Raw genomic sequence first — 22832 nt, forward strand, 5'->3', positions numbered from 1 at the left:
ATTTGTAATACCTTAAACAATAAAATAAAAATAATAAAAAATAAAAAAGTAAATAAAATAAAAATAATTGGAAGACAACATGAAAGGGTCCCTGCAGAGGATACCCTTGTTTTGTTTGTGGTTCTCATGGAATCTAAGTAAGACCATTTTAAGCTCCTCACAGAACAGACAAGGAAAGCTTTTTTTATTTGTCCCAGAGTCTAGCACCATAGCCTAGGGAAGCTGACCCTCAAAATGATGAAGGGATAAATGAACGGCAGGATGAAGACACCAATGATGGAAAATGAATGAATGACTCCGAGCCAGGGCTGGAACATAGATGGGGGTCCTTGTTTGTTGCTACTTTCTTCACAGTTGCTGGTAAGATTTTTGGCTCACCTCCTCCTTTATAACAATTCTTTCTCTCCCCTCTGCCTCTTCTATTTTCAAGGTCCAATAAGACCTTGTATAGAAGCGTGTCGCCCTTCCAGCCCCCGCTCCTCCCTCACAGCCCCGCCCCTCCGCCGCGAGGCCCCGCCCCTCCGCCCGGGCTCTGCAAAAATGAATGGCAGCGTTGCCGCCGCACCGCTCGGGGCGCTGATTGGCCGCCCGGTGCCGTGATGCACCGGCGGCCCAGGGAGCACGCAGGTGGGCGGGGCCGGCGGGGGTGGAGCCGGACTCCGGGGCGGGGCGCGGGGGCTCAGGGGCGGAGAAGCCGGGAGGCGGGAGGCGGGAGGTGCCGGGCCCGTTTAAGCGGCCTCCCTCCCGCCCCCAGCCGCCCGGTCTGGCCCCGGCTCCGTCCCGAACCCCTGCCTGACCCACTCCGGCCCTGCCCCGCCGAGCGGTCCGCGGTGCACCCGGGCGGCCTCCGAAGCAACCCAAGCCCATGAGGGCCGCGCGCCCGGCCGCCGGCGCTGACGAGACGGAGCTCCCGGCCCGCGAGGAGGAGCGGAGGATCAATGCGGTTCCAGAATCGATTCCAGAGGTGAGAGGGATGGAGCCCCCGCGCCCCCGTCCGTGCCAGGCGCGGGCCCCAGATCCACCTCCTCCCATGTGGGTCCCGGCTCCCCACCTGGATCCATCCCTCGGTAGATCCGCCTTGGCCGGGGACCAGCTCCCGGGGATTCCCCGCCCTGCAGTCGCTGGGCGATCCCCTCCCTCCGAGGACCGGGACCTGGTGCCTGACCCGGGTCCCCCCTCGCGATCTGCGGACCTCGGGTTTCCAGATCCCCGGTGCTCATCCGATTTAGCACCCCCCCCCCCCCCGCCTCCCGGGCCCCCATCCAGGCGGGGCACTTGCTTGCTCTGAGACCCGAACCCCAATCGCAGGCGCCGCCCCCGGATCCACAGACTCTGGCTTTGGCCGTCGCCCCTTTCCCCACAGCCTGCGCTCCCGGTGCTTGAGGAAGGAGGGCCCGTGGCTGCTGCGCCCTGCAGCTAGATCGGTCGTAGAGCTGGGGTGCTGGGCCTTTTCGGTGCTTTGTAAACGGCCCTGGCAACGGGGAAACTGAGGCACTCTCCACTGATTTAGCTTGTCTGGCCCTGTCCGGGACTCGAAGGTTCTCAGGCTTATTTAGCGCCCCCCTCGTCCCCCGGGCGGTGCTATTCGGGGCACTGCGAAGGGTCAAGTTAGCATCCGGGTGGTGGTAAGGTCTGCTGTTGGGGCGCCCGTGTTAGGAAAGGAGGAGGAGGAACCGAGGCGCGCCACCGGAAGGATGGCAGGCTGCTCATTGACTGGAGAGCTGGTTAGCACGCCAGCCGGCCAGCCAGCCGGGGGAGGCACCGTGGCTTTAATCCGGGCTCTGGGTCCCTGCCATCCAGCCATCGATGGAGGCCGGCCCATGGTTCCCAGAGGAAGCTCTGGGCTTTTTTTTTTTTTTTTTTCCTTTATTATTCTTCGGCGTTTAAGTGGGTGAAAGTTCACCTCCCCTGTGTTTGTGGTAATTCTCCATCTCTTTGTCTGAATCAGGCCGCTGTCCCTATTCCCAGACCTCCACCAGCCAGCAAGCTAGCTTAGTGTGCAGTGACGGGGGGATTTGAAAGAAGGAAAGGAAGGCATGGAATCTTCCAAGGAGGTTATTGTGGAGGTTTTAGGCACAAACCTTTTCTTTTAAACATTTTAAGTGCATTTGTTTTATTTCCGATTTTCTAATCCCTCAGTGCCCACTCACCCATTATGCTGATCTCATTCCTCCTCCAGTCCCACCGCTATGGAAGCCGAAATATGCGTAGGAAGCGTTGTGGTGGACTGTGCTATTAGAAGGACAATCAGTTTGAAGACTTGGATTCACTTCTGAATGTCCCTCAGGGTGTTGAATGCCTGGCACTGTTCCCCTAGTGGGAACATCATATCAGGTGCTTGTAAAGGCGAAAAGGAACCATGATGTTCGGGCTTTAGACTCTGACGTCAGGAATGAAGACAGGGGGTCTTTTTCAGGGAGAATGTAACCTGGGTTCAGGCATGATTGGTGCAGCCCTGTGCATGGGGTTTGTTTGATTTGGTTTTACTTCTGCATGTCTGTGCTCTTCCTGTTTGCAGAGAACACTGGCAATATTCTGTGAAATTCCCCTTCCTTATTTGATTAAGAGTTTCCTTTCCTATCCTTTGAATTTTACTCTAGAAAGAAAGAAAAGAGCTGGTTTTTACTCTTGGTTGCACAAACATTAAAACAATGTTAAGAGATGAAAAAAAACAATCCACTTTTTTAGGATTCATCTATCTCACCTGAATGAATTATTTTCTTTTTGCTGGACTCTAATCTATCATAGATGTAATGTGATTGTGTGGTCAGCTTTATTCATTTAAAAATGAAACGTACAATCATTTTCTTTTGATGTGGCCCAGACTTTGTAATTTTCCCAGTGGCTGCACAATATCAATGACTATTTAACAGTTATTTTCTTGATGACATCTAGATATGCTCTGATTTTCTTTTTTTAAAATTCATTGATTGTTAGAGAGAGAAACATAGATTTATTTCACTTATTTATGCATTCATTGGTTGATTCTTTTTAAAAAATATATATATTTTATTGAATTTTTACAGAGAGGAAGGGAAAGGGATAGAGAGTTAGAAACATCAATCAGCTGCCTCCTGCACACCCCCTACTGGGGATGTGCCCACAACCAAGGTACATGCCCTGGACCGGAGTCGAACCTGGGATCCTTGAGTCCGCAGGCCGACGCTCTATCCACTGAGCCAAACTAGTTAGGGCTCATTGGTTGATTCTTGCATGTGCCCTGACTGGGGATCGAAGCCAAAACCTTGGTGTATTAGGCCGACACTCTAACCAACTGAGCTATCTGACCAGGGCTATCCTGATTTTCTTTGAACACTAAGTGGTGCCATAATTTCTCATTTTTATATTATAGACTAGATTGGAAAGATATTTCTCAGGGTCCATTTGAATTTAGAAATAAAGCTTGAAAGTAAAAAGTAATATAACAACAAAAAGTCCTGGCTTTTGTGGTCACACATTGAAATGTTGAGTTCTATTCTCTTAACATGGAAAGCCATGTTCATTTATATATCTTTTACGCATTCAGGGTAGTTACGGTAGATAAATTACAGAGGAACTAGAGGGAAGGGCACCCTGTCTTTGAATGCATGTGCTCTTCCTGATAGATTTATCAGGACTCAATGGAAAAGCATTTGATCTCAGTAAACACATTTCCTTTAAGCCATGGCTTGTGGCTCTGCCTAAATTACAAGAAAACCTGAACACCCTGCTGTTTTGTTCATAATGGAAACTTGGCGGTCATTGTAGTTTCGGATCAACTTCCAGCGTTCTGCCCTTTCTGTGGAGGAGGGCTGGGAGGAAGCTTAGCCCACTGTCTGAAGTGAGGGCTTTATGCACGCATGGCTTACGGCAGGAAAGGTTATGACATGGAAGATTCCACTGGGACATGGCATATTTTATCTCTTTTGCTTTATCACTTATACATTTGAGTCCTCCCCCTCCTACATTCCCCTGCCTGCCCCCCATCATTCTCTCCCTTTCACAGCATCTCTGACTGATTAGAATAACTCCTAACAGTGAGTGCCAAACTTTGCTAGGTAGTGGCTGGGTATTTGTACATGGGGTGGGCAAAAGTAGACTTGGAGTTGTGACTTTTTTTTTTTTTTTTTTAGTTAATAAAGCTATTTGTAATAATCATAACCTGTATGTCTTTTTCCATACAAACAACTCTAAACCCACTTCTGCTCACCCTGTATATTATTCATCGAATCCTCAACTATAACCCTGGAAGACAAATTTTATGCTCATTGCCCAGAAGAACGGATGGGGTTCAAGAATAAAAGGGAACTTGGCCTAGTCACACAGCTAGGGAAAGGGCAGATCCAAAGGTTCAGTTTCTTGGCCCTTTTATCACCCATGTTGCCAACTCACCATGTCTGTCTCACTGCAACATCTATGTGTACAGTGTAGGCCTAGGACCCACAGTAGCTCCTACTGTATCTTGTGGGTGCATACTCATTTCTCCAGCCTTGCAGCCGAAAGCCAAGGGAAAGGATGCTCCTTTCCTCAGCCCCAGCCTTGGGACCACTCAAATGGAATACGAGGCAAAACACCTAAATCTAAAGCATCAGGAAGTCTTCCAGGATTGCCATTGCCTTTTTGCACAAGTTCTCAGAGCACTGAATCATAGGCATGGGTAGTGTCCTTGTATATGCCTTCTCACTTATTTAATAATTAAGTTACATGTCCCCTGCCACTGCCACCACCTCTGGCAATATGCTCATTCATAAAGGGGAACTCATAATTTACTGTGCACAGGGGTCAGCTCATGTTGCCCCATCAAGTTGATGTTGAAGGAGTCCTTGGAATGTCCATGGTCTTGGCCTTTAAGAATTTTCTTTACGTAACATTCAGAGTTCTTTTGGCTCCAAGAGAGTCTTTCTCTTCATTACATACAGAACCTGCTGCATCCCCAGTGAAACCAGTAACAGTGGGATAGCGCTCCATTAAGATAAAACAGTTCAGCTGCAATGTCTGTCTTTCTATTCATTCATTCAGCACCTATTTATTAAGCTCCAGCAATAAACTGGGCCTTGTGCTTGGGATTGGAAGTGAAATGGTGGACAAGATGGCCTTTATGGAATTCACATTACAGTGTTGAGAGATGAAATAACGAACATTTAAAAAATCTTACTAAATGTGATGAGGGCTCTGGTGGCGGGGTCTGAAGTGATATTATTAGTAGTAGTATTAGTATTACATTAATCCTCACCTGAGGGTATTTTTTCCATTGATTTTTAAAAATATATATTTTTATTGATTTTAGAGAGGAAGGGAGAGGGAGATATAGAGAAATATCAATGATGAGAAAGAATCGTTGGTTGGCTGCTTCCTGCATGCCCCACACTGGGGATCGTGCCCACAACTCGGGCATATGCCCTGACCAGGAATCAAACTGTGACCTCCTGGTTCATAGGTCGACACTCAACCAGAGTCATGCCAGCTGGGCCCCATTTTTAGGGAGATTTTTAGAGAGAGTGGAAAGGAGGGAGAGAGACAGAGAGAAACATCCAGGTGAGAGAGAGACACATGGATTGATTGCTCAGTGTGTGGGAGTTGATTGGCATTTTACATCATTTGGGTCTTGGGAGTGATTTCTTAAGCAGGCAAGATTGTGCCCTGGCAGATCAGGGAGAAATGGAAGAATGGCATTGTACATTTCCCATCTAAACAATTGTGCTCTCTGTGCCACTGAGCCCCAGACAGTGACCTGCTCTCAGCACAGTTTCTCCTACCTGTGCCCATTGCCCAATTTTGGCTCTGCCCGTAACAGAACCTACCTGAGGTCACATGGGTGGGGTATTTTTCTCCACAACTCCTGAGTTTATTTTTAACCTGAGTGATCCCGGGTGGGCAGGGACTGAGCTGTGACAAACATGGCCACCCAGCTTCTTTGCTTTTAGCAGAAAATGTGAAAGTCTATCCCGGTTGCTGTGTAATGGTCTGACTATTTTTAGATTGGGCTGCCAGAGATATAAATTGCTATTTTAGTCTGCAGCTACTGGTGGGTAGACAAACCCTACTTACTGCGCCCTCCACAGAGCACTCCCAGTTTCACTCTGGCCTCTGCCATCCACCCTGGAGCCTTGCTCTTTACCCTTTACGATTCCTCCTGGGGCGTGGGGCTTCTAGCTCTGTTGTTATGTCTCAGGGAAATGATGTGGCAGATCCTTGAATGCTGGGGACACTGAGAAAGTGTTCGTCCCAAGAGTGTCGTTATTTTCCTTTTTACAAATAAGAGCTGGACAGCAACACTCCCGTCCCTTAGGAAATTAGTAAAATTATTTAAAGGATCATCAGGGGAGAAAAGATTTATTTATGTGTGAGCATAGCTTGGATCCATTCTGGAGCTGCTAACTGCATGTTTCTCTTACTCGGTTTCCAAGCCATCTGGTGAATTCCATTTGATGAGTATGTCTTTACACACACGTTAGGTAGCTAACCCATTGGAGGGCCTTCACGCTCCCAAATTCATTCCCCCATGGATTTTCCCTTTGAACTCTACGTGGGGTCACTAGGGACTGCCATTGTATTTTTGTTTAGTTGCACCAAGGACAATGGCCCCTCCTAATTCAGGGAGAACGTGCCAGTCTTTTGTTCATAAACAGGACACTGTTTGGAATGGCTTGACCATGTGTTTTAGCCTATTTTTGGCCACCTGGCTCTGCCCTTTGGTTCAGCCAGGTACCATTTTTCAATGTGTTCCATTAATAAGGGGTGACTAGTCAGAGTGCCTAGTGGCAAATACTAGTAACCAAGCCCACCCTCCCCTCCCCCCAAACTAGCTTAAGCACAAAGATAGTTTATTGTGCAAAGCCTGCTGATGCTTTGCAGGCTCCGAGCACAGGAATGCAGTGGGGCCCAAGACCTGAAGGTGGCCGGGTTCCTTGACCTCCATTTGCTTCTCTGCATCTCGTTCAGGCAGCTGCTTTATATTCCTGAGTTTACGTCTCCCTTTTCCCAGAGGACAGACAGACTAAGCCAGAACCCCTTTGGCATGGGTGTGGGTGGGGTTTGGGGGGCCCTCACCTACACAATGAAATGGAAGAATGCTGTGGGTCTCTCCGTGGTCATGCTTGTCACTGCACTGGTGCTTGCCACAAAGTTAGCCCCAAGGGAAGTATGGGGTATGGGTCTGTGTGGCACAGATTTTGATATTTAGGAGCGTACATTTGTGTGTATATTTGAATTTTAGAGCCAGAGTTTCAGCTACGAGTCATCTATTTGGATTTTGAAGCAAACTCCTTTAATTCAGGAAGGGTGCAGGTGAAGATGTACCTCTTGTTTAGGTGGCCCAGAGGCAGCCAGGTGCCATTTATTTATTATCTGCTGCCAAACCAGATAATGCAATAGAGAGAAACTAGTTGGACAGGCCGGCTGATCATGGGATGTAGGGTTTAAAGATCTGCATGTATAAAGCTTTCTAAATTTTGAGAGCAAAAACAGAAACCTTTCAAATGCATCGTGTCCCTTTTCATTTAATGGCCATTACTGGACTTTGTAGAGTTTAGGGAAATCCCCTTGGTTTGCTTTCTGTTAACGGTTAAGATTTGGTTGTGCCTTTTTTTTAGTGTGAGAGGTACCAGTTGAAGGGAGTGGATATGGTTTCTGTTTGCTTTGGGTTGGTAGACTTTTCTTTTGAATGACCTGAAAGTATAAACTAGGGCAGTGGTCGGCAAACTCATTAGTCAACAGAGCCAAATATCAACAGTACAATGATTGAAATTTCTTTTGAGAGCCACATTTTTTAAACTTCTTCTAACGCCACTTCTTCAAAATAGACTCGCCCAGGCCGTGGTATTTTGTGGAAGAGCCACACTCAAGGGGCCAAAGAGCCGCATGTGGCTCGCGAGCCCCAGTTTGCCGACCACGGAACTAGGGCATTTGCTGTAGGATCATTGCTGTGGGCTCAGTTTACACCTGCTTAGTGGCTTTGGTTCTGTTCCCGTAACTAGGTGTTTCCAGCAGTCGCCTCTTCGTTTAGAATAGACCAAATAGCCATTGGCAGGCTGCCCACTGCTTCTCACACGCTTGGAGCTGTTCTCACAGGATGTCTTTCTGTTTCTGCAGGTTCATGAACCACCGGGCCCCAGCCAATGGCCGCTACAAACCAACCTGTTACGAACATGCTGCTAACTGTTACACGCATGCAGTGAGTATGCGTTTCCTGCATTTCCATCCTCCCAAAAGGCTTTGCAGGGAGGCAGGGCCAGTTCCCTCTAGTAACTTCCACCCCATTAGTTGGATTTACCCATCTCTTATCTACCAGAGTATCAGTGCGGGGTCCTGTCACCAGAAACAGTGCTCTGACCTACAGTCTCCTCTGTCCATCCTGGACTTGCTTCCTCTGAGAAGGTCTTTAAAAAGAATACTAGTAAGCACCCTAGTCAAAGACTGTCACCCTGGAATGAAATGAATCGCCTTTTCAGGATAGTCAGCTGTGTTCATTTGGCAAGGAGAGCTCACCATTGGTTGATAAAAGTGCTTTTTATTTCTAAATGATCCCCTGAAACTGGTAGCCACACCTTCCCTGTTACCACAGTGGCTATGCTCCTCAGTACAAATTATATTTCTTTAAAAAATATATATATTTATTGATTTTTAGAGAGAAGGGAAGGGAGAGGGAGAGTGAAAGAGAAACATCTATATGAGAGTGGAACATTGATTGGCTGCCTCCTGCACGCCCCCCACCGGGGACCAAGCCTGCAACTCCGGGGCATGTGCCCCAACTAGGAATTGAACCAGCAACCTTGTGGTGCACTGGATGACACCCAACCAACTGAGCCACACTGGCGAGGGCACAAATGTTATTTCTTATTGAAGAAAGAGCTAATTTGATCTCTGAATTCTTAATTTTCTTTCTTATAAAAGCAAAACATGCTCAGTATAAGAAACTTAGAAAACACTGAAAAATGTAGAAGGAAAATAAAACTACGCAGAAATAAATGAATGCTTTGGTGCATTTCTTCCTTTTAGGTGTAGTGTTTGTGAACATGTATGTATTTTCATAGTTTTTCTATTAATGTCCTATCATTGGCCTTTTTCTTGTGTCATTATACATTTCCCCTTTTCTGTGGTTTCATTATTCCCTTTGAAAGTCACATTTAGTGAGGCTTTAGAGGAAAAATGGTATATAGTCTGAAGAAAAGCAATAGAAAAGGAGACCAATTTAGTCCTTTAGTGAGGAGTGTAATTTATGCAGTGCTAGTACAACATGTAGGTGACATATATGTGCCATTAGATTAAAATTCGTTTGAAGTCGAGTTGTGTACAATTCCTGGGCTCTGCATAGCAGGACCTGTTTCCAGTACAACTATCTCATCCGGCTCTCCTGATGATTACCCAAGAAAGGCAAATGTTTGTTCTAAAGCGACCTTTCTAAAATTACCCTGGTATGTTCCGAGTGGTAGCCGCTGTCTCTATGGAGCATGCCCGTGCCTTTCTCCCGCTCCTGTCCTCTGGGTCCGTTTCCTCGCCTCTCTCCTTCCCCTAAGCTCCAAGGGCCCTTCTTTTGCCTCTGTAACTTATTTCCTGAGCCCATTTCTTCTAAATAAATTTTCCCTTTTTAAAAAAGAAAAAAATTATGCCTGGTAACCCTACGTATTTGTAACACGGTCTCAGTTCGGTAAGAGCTAGGATATTCACTTTGCTGTGCCCTTCCCTCAGTTCCTCATTGTCCCGGCCATCGTGGGCAGCGCCGCCCTCCATCGGCTGTCTGACGACTGCTGGGAGAAGATAACGGCATGGATTTATGGCATGGGCCTCTGTGCCCTCTTCATCGTCTCCACAGTATTTCACATGGTGTCATGGAAAAAGAGCCACCTAAGGTACAGTGGAGCAGACATTCTCCTGCCTTGCAGACTTCGTTATTATTATTTTTTAAATATATTTTTATTGATTTCAGAGAGGAAGGGAAAGGGAGAGAGAGTTAGGAAGCATCACTGATGAGAGAGAATCACTGATTGGCTGCCTCCTGCATGCCCACTACTGGGGACTGAGCTCGCAACCCAGGCATGTGCCCTTGACCGGAATCAAACCCAAGACCCTCCAGTCCACAGGCTGATGCTCTATCCACTGAGCCAAACTGGCTAGGGCCTGCCTTGCAGACTTTAATGCTATCCCATTACTTAGGAAGCTTCCTATGGATTGGACAGGTTTGAGGACCCTCGTGTGTATCTAGCAAAGCGGGCCTTTGCTCAGAAACCAACAAAATGGCACTGCGTCCCCAGGACTGAACAACAAAAACCCCGAGACCCATTTGCCAGTGCCATAAGCACACTAAGGCATTGCAGGGTGCTGCAGCCGCGGGGCAGTGACCACGTGCACTGAACTGGGAGGCAGTGACTGGCTGTGAACCCCAGCCCTGCCAGGTTAGCCTTGCGGATGTCACCGGATCTCACGGAGCCCTCGTTTCTCCATCACTAAAATGAGGATAACAATGCCTTCCTCACCACATTATTGTGATAGCTGAATGAGATAGTGCATGTGGAAGTGATTTGAAAATTACAAAAGACTCTGGGACTGTGAGATGTGAGGCGGTACACGGCAGCTTGGGGTCACTGTCCTGCAAAGTTTAGCTTCTGAATTAGGTCGTGTGTGTGTGTGTGTGTGTGTGTATGGGTTCCTGTGTTTTGCTAGTATTCGCTGTCAGGCACTTTTCAAAAACACTCTGGCCCTGAGCCTCTCAATGAGAAGGACGTGGAAGCATTCCCCTTCTGAGCAAAGGACTAATTTGGGGGGGGCGCAAAGGGAGTGGCACACCATTTAGTTGCTTATGAAATAGATTCTGCCAACCCAAAGAGCAAATTTCTTCTCCAAAAAAGGAGAATTCAGAGCAGACTTAAGAGTGACTTAAAATAATATCAGAACATATCTTTTTGTTTTACAGAATGTCCAAAAATATCTCAAACTGTTCAAACAATCCAATATTAAAAAGACATGCTTTCTTTAAGAGCAGGACTGGGGGTGATGATATATTATTGGTTTCCTCGCATGTGGAATCATAGAAGTCATAGAGTTTTACAGCTGGATGGATCCTGAGGGATCATCTAATCCAAACCTGTTAATTTTCACCTGGGGAAATTGAGGCTCAGAGATGTGGCCTGACTGGCCGGAGTCAGCGATACCTGCAGAATCTGATCATCCCAGGGCTTCTGATTCCTAGTCTTGAGGTGCTTTTCCGGTCCATCCTTCACAACATTGCTGGCAGTATACAGTCTGCTACCTTGCCTGTAAGGTGACAGCTCCCCGGGCTTAAAAATAAAACCACCGCACTGAATCCCGAGGGAGCCGTAGACACACTCAGGAGGCATCAGCAGTACCTGAGCTGGCTGCTCAGGACACACCGTCACAGAGCCAGAGGCCAGAGCACTTCATTATCTTCTTGGCAAGCGCGGCGCTTGTGGTTGCCTCAGCTGACTTGGCTCTGATGTCTAGATTTCTGAATCAATAAAGAGTTGTAGATGCCATACTTCAGTAGGCAGGGCCTCCCTGCCAGGGGCTGGAGAGGAAGGTGCAACAGAAACCAGACTCTTGAACCGCGAAATAGCACTGCTAGAATTGTAACCCACGTGGGCATTTCTGCTCTGCCTTAATTTTTTTAAATATTCAAGTGTAATCTTAGTTTAAGTAAAAGAGGGAAGGGAATTATCATTCATTGAGTACCTACTATGTGCTGGATGCTGTGCTAAACATATGGCTACATTATGTCATTTAATGCTCACGCAGACTTGATAGAGATGCTATTATTTCTATCTTACATGTGAGGAGAGTGAGGGTCAGAGAGGTGGGTGGAGGATCTTGAATAAAATTTCAGGTCTGACTTTACCTGCTGTGATGGTGCATAACAATCTAGAGCAGCGATTTTCAACCTTTTTTCATCTCATGGCACACATAAACTAATTACTAAAATTCTGTGGCACACCAAAGAACGTATTTTTTTTGCCAATCGGACAAAAAGTAGGTATAGTTTTGATTCATTCACACCAGACAGCTATTGTTGTAGTTGGCTGTTGTCATTTTTTTTATTTGACAATCTGAGGGAAAAGAGGTCAGTGCCCCTGACTAAATAGTCAGGTATTGCCCGTTTTAAAAATTCTTGTGGCACACTAGTTGAAAATCACTGATTTAGAAAGCAAAATTAGAAAGGCCAAACCTGGCTAGTTATCACAGTCATCCAAGGAGTTAAAAAAGAAATAACCCTCTTTCCCTCCATCCTCTACCCCCATCTTCTAGCCCTTTTAAATTAGGATCTTCTGGACGGGAGTGAAAACCCTTACTTCCAGTCTGAACATTTTCTGGGAACTGTCTAACTTGGTGTTCTCTCCCATTAGGACAGTGGAGCAATGTTTCCACATGTGTGATAGAATGGTTATCTATTTCTTCATTGCTGCGTCCTATGCGCCATGGTAAGATACAGTCTTTCTATTTTTGAAGAATTGTGTTTTTATAATAGAATTGCCCAGTCCTTTCTTCCCTTCCTCCTGTCCCTATGTCTAGCCCCCATGCATATACCCAACCCTTCTGCCCCCAACACACATACATACATGCGTTATTTTTCCATCTTGACGTACTTGGGTCAGATTTCAGATTTTAAGGGGAGAAAGCTGCTGCTGTTCAGAATATATGTCTGGCACTGGATCATTAAAGACAAGTGTTGTGAACTTGGGTATAAGTAGCACCCTCATTTCATTTGCCTTCTCTATTCTTTTATACCTCTACTGCTGTTCAGAATACTTAGACATCTAATTAAGTGGAAATGCTATAAATATGTAGGAGGAGAACAAGCTCCATTTTGAAATGTATACTGTTTGTCTTCAGTACTTCACAGCACAGTAGCTACTGTATATGGAATGCATTTCTTCATCTGTATGAGTAAGAGAACTAGCCAAATGTATTAGCTATTTAAAATATCTGGTACTCTGATCCATTTCCTTGATCTTCCTGCCCTTTTGGTATAGAGATCAGATAGAATCTTTTGTTGCTTTGAAAACTGTAACTAAAGAAACATTCGTTTTCCCTATCAAGTCGTGGTCCAGTTTTAAACACTCAGAAATTCACATCATGCCATCGACTACAGCAGTCGTTAGAAACAGCCGCCTCTAGACTCTGGCTCGTGCCGCATCCATCATGCAAGAGAAACCTAATTATCTACTGGAGGAAAAAGGAAATACTCTCTCTCCAGCACCTGTTACTAAATTACAGGTCTGCATTATATCGGAGAGAGAACCCTTAAAGGCTTTTGTGAAGTACACATCAATTTAACGTAAGTCCATGACAATTTTAAATGTAGGCGGAGGAATCACATCTTTACAGTAGGCAGTTTGTTCACATGTCATCTTTGATACGCGGGTGATACTTTTTCCATTTGGAACTATTAATTTTATAGTACTAGCCAATCAGAACAATGCTGGTTCCCCCCCCCCCCCCCCACTCATATCCTCAATAGGGAATTAGTACAAATGTATTTGCAGCATTTTAACATGAGGCCTCATAAGAGCCCACGGTACAATGCTAATAAATGTCTTCTATAATATATGTCGGGGGAATTCTTCTCATGTTCTCTCTTGGAAGAGAGACTGATAGTGGAGACGCTAGGTCTGTGTGTTAGGTATCTGCTGCGGTTATGTGATCCCCGTTCGGGATTTTGTTCAGGGTTCCTGTTAAGCTTTGTAAGTAATCTGCTCTCAAATACATCCCCAGAACAGGAAGGCAAGCAGAATTCACAGCAGCCTGCCTTATTAGGGCCTCCCAGGTGTGCTGGGACTCCTACATATCTCCTTTTAGTAAGTTCTGTTCCTAAACCATGTTGGAAGCAATTCTGAGTCTTAAAGGTCGGCTGACAATTTTATCTTTGAGTTATTCATGTTACCCAACTTCCCCAAACGCCTCCCTGGCTGTTGAGTGCCTCTCCTTCCTGGTCTTAGCCCTGAACTTGCTCTCCCGCCTGTAAGACTGGAGGACAACACGGGTTCTGCAAGTTCCCTTCATTTATCACCTGTTGTCATTTTACATTTTTAGGTTAAATCTCCGTGAACTTGGACCCCTGGCTTCTCACATGCGTTGGTTTATCTGGCTCATGGCAGCTGGAGGAACCATTTATGTATTTCTCTACCATGAAAAGTAAGAGAAAATCATTTACATTTGATCATTTTAAAAGTAACCGCCTAAGTTTTATCTCCACCACAGTTTGCTCTCTCTGCACTTCGAAATAGTAGAAATACATAAATAGAAAATATCTTGTTTTAAACAAATCTTCAGAACCATGTTTGGTATTCATCGTCAGTGGGCAGATTGCTGTGGGAGAAAAGAGGTGAGGGACAAGTGGACTGCCCTTGAGACTCAGTTGGGTCTCATTTCACATCCTCAGGAAGACTGGCCTCACAAGCAGACCAGCCTTATCCCCTGTGATTTACAGTCATCACGGGAGAAAAAGAACTACTTTTCAAGGTTCCTATGAAGATGGGAGATAATAGATATTAAGTGCCCAGCACAGCACTTACCTAGATAGGAACCTAGATTCCCTGAGAAGGAAGGGTTTGGAAGGGCATCTAAACCCTTTATATCCTAACCACGGGGCACATGTTATTAATTCATTATTCGTAGCGCATAGTCCTAAGTGTTAAGCAATGTAAGAAGGAAAGTTGATTGAAATTTAGCATCTTCGCTCTAGAGGAGACCTTCAAAGTCATCTATTCCAGCTTTATGCTTAAAAAACGAGAATATTTAGGACATGCATCTAATTAGTGACTCATCAGCAACTGGGACCCCAGTGTCCTAGTTCCTAGGTCACGGCTCTTCATTATTGCATATGCCCAGATTTGAGAAGCTCAAAACCAAGAAATCATTGTCATTGGACACAGTTTATTAAATTCTTTATCTATTGTGGTTGGCAGAATGGTTCTCAGAGTTCAGCATAATTTCTGTTTACCACAAAGCATTAAAATATTTTCCCTTTTCAGAAGACAATGGTAGTTTTTGTTGGCTTCTCTCCAACTCTGAAATTCACATAAATGCATTGTCCCCCAGAATTAGCAATTCTGAGTGGTATTATGCAGTGTATATATAAATCCATGGAAACAGTTTGCTTCTTGGACTCAAATCCCTAATTTATAGTCTTTTTTTTTTTAAATGTATATTTGGTCTCCAGAGATGCTGTATATTTTAAGTTATGTTTTTATTGATTTCAGAGAGGAAGGGAAAGGGAGAGAGGGAAACATAAATGAGAAAGAATCATTGATCGGCTGCTTCTTGCAAGCCCCCTACTGGGGATCAAGCCCGCAGCCTGGGCATGTGCCCTTGGCTAGAATCGAACCCAGGATCCTTCAGTCCGCAGGCCGACAATCTATTTACTGAGCCAAACCGGCCAGGCCACCTAATTTATATTCTTGATAAAATAGGAAGTAAAGTAAGACAACTATCTTTTCTCCTATTCCAGACTTCCTAATGTAAACCAAACCTGCAACCCCCCCTTCCCCAGTTCCCTGATAGGGTTCCTTCATGGTGGACTTTGAGTAGAAAACACTAAGAATGACAGGCGAGTCTCACTTGGCCATTCGGGTTGGCAGATGTTGGGGAGTACCTTCCATGGTGCCAGGCCCTGTTCTAGGCCCTGCACACCCAAACAAAAGTAAATTTGGCCCCTGCCTTTGAGGAGCTTCCGGTCTAGTTTGAGTAGGCAGACATGTAAGTGCAGTTTCAATACAATTTCTGACGCTCCAGACATTCGGTAGCCGAATGTGATGATGAGCTTCACACGTTGGAATTCTCGTGTGCAAATGCAAAATGACGAGACACAAATACACGCCCTTCGTTTCTTAGGGCTGCTCTCCCTTTGCCACTGGTAGAAACCAGCCCAAGCTGCATCTCTGCCATCCGCATTATTTGTTTCTCAAAGCAATGGGTGGCAGTGGCACTGCGGGCAGGCCCTCTGGGACTGGGAGGGAACGGGCATGGTGGATTGGATTCAACAGTAATGGCTCCGGTGGAAAGCATTTTCCAGGGCCATGTGGAGGCTGAGGCCTTGTCAGCCCTATAGGAAATGCTAGTTCACTGTTACTTAAGCAGAGTTTCCGTTAGAGGCCTATTGGTCTCCTACTGGGAAAATATATTTTATTTGATTAGTTGAGGTTACTGTTTTTTGTTGTTTTGTTTGTTTGTTTGTTTTTTTTAAAGAAAAAACTGATATGGAAATGGTCTAAGTGTTGTAGGAATAGACACATTAAATGAACTGCGTTACATCCCGCAGGTATAAGGTGGTTGAGCTCTTTTTCTATCTCACAATGGGCTTCTCTCCAGCCTTGGTGGTGACATCAATGGTAAGAAATGGCTTCATAATTTTGTTATTTCACTTTATTTCCTTTTAAATCACTAGGACTCTTTACATATCCATAGATAAGATATGCAGCTTTTCTTTCTGAAGTTATGATATGTTCATTAACTAGAGACTCAAACGAAAAAAAAGATACAAATTGCAAAGTGCCAGGAATTTTTACTGGCTACTGTCTATATCAGTGGTCAGCAAACCGTGGCTCGTGAGCCACATGCAGCTCACGAGCCGCAGTTTGCTGCTCTATTGACTAATGAGTTTGCCGACCACTGTCATATATTACCCTTTACCTCAGGGGTCCTCAAACTTTTTAAACAGGGGGCCAGTTCACTGTCCCTCAGACTGTTGGCAGTGCGGACTATAGTTTAAAAAAAAAACTATGAACAAATTCCTATGTGCACTGCAGGCCCGGGACAAGTCGGCTGCTAAGCAGGACAGGCAGTGGCACCTGGCAGGCCGGATAAATGTCCTCGGTGGGCCGCATGTGGCCCGCGGGCCGTAGTTTGAGGACCCCTGCTACCTCTTTGCACACAATATGCCACAATTGCCTAATCCTCACAGCTTCCAACTACACGGTAACATTTAGTCTAGTCCAGTGGTCGGCAAACTCATTTAGTCAACAGAGCGGCGAGCCGCAGTTTGCCGACCACTGGTCTGTATCATTTGGGAAAGTTGTACATTTAAGTGTGTTTGTTTCCCTATGGTAACCTGCTGTGTTTGTTTCTTTTGGGTAACCTTTCTGTTCGTCCCACCCTCACTCCCACTCTTCTCTTCACCCCACTCAGGTGTGAGATTATGTGAAGGTGGGTATTTCTGCTTGAATTACTTAGTGTCTCAACCTGAAATCTATGGAAGAGGGTACCTTCTTAAGTTCCTTACATGAAGAAAATATAAATTACTGATTTCTTAAATCTTAAGAATTTGAAGGACCTTAAAAGGTTGTTTGGTTCATTTTGAACTCCCTTTCAAACCAAATTACCACTGAGAAACCTACGTGTAGCTGTCAACTTGAAACAAACACATGTCATTTTACCCTCCCGATCCTTACAACCTCCCCATCCCATCCAGCTGGCTACTGTGCTTTAGCTTCTGCACCCCAGTGTCCTACCCTCTACATTTCTGCACTAGCCTCTGTGTTAACTGAGGAAGTCACAATGAGTTCCATTTGAACTCTCTTCTCAGCCTGCCATGGTCAGAATTGTACCTATAATTTCACTCCTGAGCTCACAGGCACAATTTTTTTCTTAATTTTTAGGGAGAGAGAGGAGGAAGAGAGGGTGAGGGAAATGAAAAGGGAGGGAGGGAGAGACAGAGAGAAACATCAATTTGTTGTTCCACTTATTTATGCATTCACTAGAGGCCCAGTGCACGACATTCGTGCACTCAGTGGGGTCCCTCAGCCCGGCCTGTGCCCTCTCGCTGTCCTGGAGTCCTCGGGGGATGTCCAGCTGCTGGCTTAGGCCCGCTCCTCGTGGGCCTAAGCCAGCAGTCAGACATCCTTAGTGCTGCTGAGGGGGCAGGAGAGGCTCCCACCACTGCTGCTGTGCTTGCCAGCTGTGAGCCTGGCTCAGGGCTTCTGGCTGAGTGGCACTCTCCTGTGGGAGTGCACTGACCACCAGGGGGCAGCTCCTGCGTTGAGCATCCCCCTGGTGATCAGTGCGCATCATAGTGACCAGTCGTTCTACTGTTTGGTCGATTTGCATATTAGCCTTTTATTATATAGAATTGGTTGTTTCTTGTATGTGCCCTGACCAAGATTGAACCCACAACCTTGGCATATTGGAACAACACTCTAACCAACTGACCTACCCGGCCAGGGCCAGGCACATTATAGCAATGTAGTTTTACTGTACATAGTTCTGGTCACAAAAATACTTGATAACAGTTTAGGAATTAGTTACAGGTTTGCTATGTTGTGTGTTTTTTTTTCCAGAGAGTATGTCTTAAGAGACTGTAACAAAATATGCTCTTTGAGATAGGAGGTGTATGATGGCTTGAACAATTCCCTAGCGCCAAGAATGCATATAATTTAGTTGTTAAAGCCAACAGGGACTGGCAAGGGGAGGGAGGGGAAGGACTAAAATGAGAAAATCTGTCTTGAAGGTCCTAGAGTTAGAGGGCGATTGAGGACACCCAAACAATATAATAAGCAAGGTTTATGTAGATAGATCATCAACCACCAGAGAAGTAAATTCCCCCGGGTATCATCAGAGCAGGTTTATCCAGTATTTTTATCAGCCTCAATCTTTAATTGGCATTTTTACAAGTGGTAATGTTATAATCACACAGGATAAGCCTCATGCTTGCCCCCACAGAACTTAGAACCAAGCATGACATATGTACACACTATATTATAGAATTGTACACTTGAGACCTATGTCATTTTATTAACCCATGTCACCCCCCCAAAATTTAATTTTATTTAAAAAGTTGTAGTTTTCTACAGCATGACATTCCCAAGATTCATAAACTTTCCTTCTTCATGATTGTTTTTCCTTTTTATTCTCTTTCTGTTTTCCTTATTTCTGCGTGTTTTCGGGTTAAAGATAAGGAGCTTATAGTGGAATATTCTGGAAGTAATAAACTGCGATAGAAAGTGATACCTCTGATAAAATGTTTATGTTGAGAGGACATTTAGCAAAGCCTGGCCCTGAGGGGATGGCCATCCGGTGCTGCCATTGCTGTGGCCTGGGCCCATGGCCTGTTCAAGTAGGCAGCTGCATTACAACTTGCCTATGCTCCCTGCTCGACTGGGCACAGGACCTGCTGCGAGGCTTACAGGCCACAGCTGTCAGCGCCAGGCCGCTCAGCCACCCACACGCCCGTCCCCTTCCAAGGCCTCGCCACCATCTGGTTAGGTTTCCACCTGCCCTGCAGAACCCAAGACCTTTCTGCTCTGGTCCCCGGGAACCCAGGGGATCGAGCTGTTTTGTCAACTTCCTAAGCCTCGCTCTGTTCTCATTCATCCATCCCAGTTTAATCTTGAGGCTGGGCCTAGGTCTTTGAAAACCAAGAGCGGCCTCAAGTTTCTCCTTTTTGTGCTCTATCATACATGCCTGTTTACTCCCTGCTAAGCTAGGAAACGCCCAGGCTCCAAGACAAAAAGGCCTGGCCACATCTAGGTTAGACAGGGTGTTGTACGACATGATCCCCAGCCTCTGAGGTCACTTCTAGTTCTGACTCTCCTGGGTCAGCCATAAGGAAGTCATAAACTCAGGCAGGCACGGAAAGTCTCAGGAAAGCAATCAGGGTAGAGCAGGGCTTGAGGACAATGGGAAGTGAAAACTCAGGCGAGAGGTAGGTTACAAATGGAGTGGCATGGGCGCCTTAGGAGGAGGAAAGCTTTTAAAGGGGAAGATGAAAGCCAAGGATTGTTCTATATTAAAATGAACTGCCGTGCCCTAGCCGGTGTGGCTCGGTTGGTTTGGCAGCATCCTGTAAACCGAAAGGTTGCCGGTTCAGTTCCGTCAGGGCACATGCCTGGGTTGTGGGCTCGATCCCCAGTGGGGCGGCATGCGGGAGGCAATGTTACATGTAGAGTTAGAGGGCAATTGAGGACAACCAAACAATATAATAAGCAAGGTTTATGTAGACAGATCATCAACCACCAGAGAAGTAAATCCCCCCGGGTATCATCAGAGCAGGTTTATCCAGTATTTTTATCAGCCTCAATCTTTAATTGGCATTTTTACAAGTGGTAATGTTATAATCACACAGGATAAGCCTCATGCTTGCCCCCACAGAACTTAGAACCAAGCATGACATATGTACATGCTGTATTATAGAATTAATGTAGATGTTTTGCTCTCCCTTTCCCTTCTTCTCTCTCTAAAAATCAATAACAACTTTAATAAATAAAATGAACTTCCATGGCTGGACGCGGTTGCCGTCTGCAGAGACACACCCCACCCCCCCTCAGTGAGCAGAATGTGCTGCTCTGCACTATGGGATCCGTGACCTGACTGCTGGGTTGGGTCAAGATGTGCCGCCCAAAGGGTGATCCAGGTCAATGTCCACAGACTCGATTTACGGACCGGGATGCTGTCTGTGCAGAGCTACTTCATTGTCTAGAGAAGTGGTTGGCAAACTGCAGCTCGCGAGCCGCGGTTTGCCGCTCTGTTGACTAATGAGTTTGCCGACCACTGACCTAGACTCTCGATTCCAATAATTACAGGCTGTTGTTCCTTGTGATTAAGCCCCTATCCCAGTGGTCGGCAAACTCATTAGTCAACAGAGCGGCAAACTGCGGCTCACGAGCCGCATGTGGCTCGCGAGCCGCAGTTTGCCGACCACTGGTCTAGAGAATCAGGAGGCTGCGGGAGGCTGCAGTTACCCTCTGTAGCCTGTCACCTCAGTAACATCAACACCTTTCCCTCTGCTTCCTCTGCCGACAGAACAACACCGAGGGACTTCACGAGCTCGCCTGTGGGGGCCTGATTTACTGCCTGGGAGTGGTCTTCTTCAAGAGCGACGGCATCATCCCGTTCGCCCATGCCATCTGGCACCTGTTTGTGGCCACGGCAGCCGCCGTGCATTACTACGCCATCTGGAAGTATCTTTACCGAAGCCCCACAGACTTCGTGCGCCATTTATGACTGGTCCGCACCAGGTGTCCGCACCAGTATTATTTCAGCGATGGCACTGGGGAGAGGGGCAAGAGCTGCATATTGCACAGGAGGAGGAAAAAGACGACTGCACTGACTTTCTTTATATAGTCTGACTATAATTACTGTGAAAGTATCAATGCTGTGTTCTGGAATGTTCCAGAACGAATCCGTTAAGGTAGTGAATTAATTATTCATTCCATTCCACTGTCACGCAGGACTCTGGATAGACTTGGCCAACTGATGTTTACAAATCAGAATTTTGTATTTTGATTTTACAGACTTTACTACATGGGTTTTTCTAAATCACTAGGTCGGGTTGTCAAAGTCAGTGCAACAGCAAAGCTTCCTTTTGAAGAGAAACTCGTTTCTATCCCTTTCCCATCAGCTGTGTAAAGAATCATGAGCAGATCTTACACTACTTTCACCATGTTTCATCCTGACACAACATGGTTCTTTTTTAAACAGTAACTTCGTTTTTTTGTACATTTTTAAAAAGAGTTCCATGGACTCGCATCTCTGCGGGTCCTCACCCACGTGCATTCTGGCAGCAAGCCGTCCACATTCCACCGGCGAACCAACGTTGTGCCTCTTCTGATGGTTTCACGGGGCCTGAGAAATTGCCAATTTTTAAAAACCGCAGTTTTCCAGACGTTTTCTGCCAACCGCTGACTCCGAGTTCCGGGCTGCTTTGGGCCACATCCTTGACCTAGTTTGGTTTACTAATGATGAAGAAGTATTTTGATATCCATTAACTTTTCCAAAAGAGGCACCTTTTTCTCTGCGCCTTTGCCCTGTTCTCTTCAGGGTCCTCCTCAGCCTGTGCTCTCCTGTCGGTGGTTGGCCATCCGCTGAAACTCCCAAGGAGGTTAGGGATTACCGTCCACAGTGGCGTTGCCTCTGGTGCCCGACGGTTCTCGCTCTATGTTATCAGTTTGATGCTCATTTTTAAACTGTGGAATTAGATGCATAAGTTCACATTTCTACTTTTCTTCTCTATCTCCTCATACACTTTTTCCCTTTCAGGTAGAAAAGTATTGAAAGCATGGATATGAAGTCCATGGGTTATATCCTGGCTTAGTGGAGTGGTATTTAATATATTACCTTTCGTTTCCCCTCGGTGTCTTATATTAAGATTAACACATTAGCTGCTTCGTTGATTAATCTCCTTTTGGTGTGTTAATGAATGAGACAGCCTTGCCTTGATATCAGGTGCCGACAGTGACTGTTTCCTAGTAACAGGTTTGGTCAGTGGAACTGTTGGTTGGATGAGACATTTAGGCTTCTATTGAATTCTTGTACTGACACGGCTTTCAAAGAGAGTTTATTTTGTGCGTGTGTGTTAAGAATTCTCCGATTTCGGTGAATTATACGGGGAAGAGAGACAGAAGAACTGATATTTGCTGGTGACTCTTACACAGGCGAGGTCCTCCGTCATCACCCCACCTGCATGACTCTCAACATCCGGATGCCTGCTGTTTTATTGTGTATTTTATTTTTAATATATTAACTTCTGTGGATTCATTTAAAGTTTGCCCAACTGTAACACTGTCAAAACCACTAAAATGTACATAAAAACGTGTGCTGTAGACCAGAATAAAATTGTTACTTGGATTTGTTCCGCCATCTCTAAGCTGGGTGACTAAACATGAGTGTGCATTTTTGAGAGCCTGAGCTTGTCTGGATTTGTAATCCATGTACCAGCCTTTTTCTGAAAAGTCATGGTGGGAAGAAAAACAAATGTGCCCTGTCCTCTAGAACTTTCTAGTCCACTTTCTACTAATTGGAATGCCGGAGCCAGCTCCAATGTTAATCAACACACATTTTCAGTTTAAAATACACTAGTCAGGACCCAAGAATGTCAGTTTTATAAACGATGGACCTTGAACGGCCTTTCGGCT

General features: G+C 45.8%; 1 protein-coding gene across 1 annotated transcript; it reads left to right on the forward strand.

The window, feature by feature from the left end:
• The first annotated feature begins 674 nt into the window (after positions 1–674).
• On the forward strand, positions 675–22557 carry MMD (monocyte to macrophage differentiation associated). The gene is made up of 7 exons (XM_080678552.1): positions 675–964; positions 8071–8152; positions 9667–9827; positions 12333–12407; positions 14020–14121; positions 16247–16316; positions 20722–22557. The coding sequence occupies exons 1-7, from the start codon at positions 939–941 to the stop codon at positions 20920–20922; spliced, it is 717 nt and encodes a 238-aa protein (XP_080534678.1). The 5' UTR covers positions 675–938; the 3' UTR covers positions 20923–22557.
• Positions 22558–22832: the final 275 nt, after the last annotated feature.

Source organism: Plecotus auritus (assembly GCF_963455305.1).
Source record: "Plecotus auritus genome assembly, chromosome: 7".
Classification (NCBI taxonomy): Eukaryota; Metazoa; Chordata; class Mammalia; order Chiroptera; family Vespertilionidae; genus Plecotus; species Plecotus auritus.

Coding starts and splice junctions, on each gene's coding strand:
- MMD (XM_080678552.1), top strand. CDS start 939: ATGCGGTTCCAGAATCGATTCCAGAG. Junction 8,153..9,666: donor CTAACTGTTACACGCATGCA/GTGAGTATGCGT, acceptor CCCTTCCCTCAG/TTCCTCATTGTCCCGGCCAT. Junction 14,122..16,246: donor GTATTTCTCTACCATGAAAA/GTAAGAGAAAAT, acceptor TACATCCCGCAG/GTATAAGGTGGTTGAGCTCT.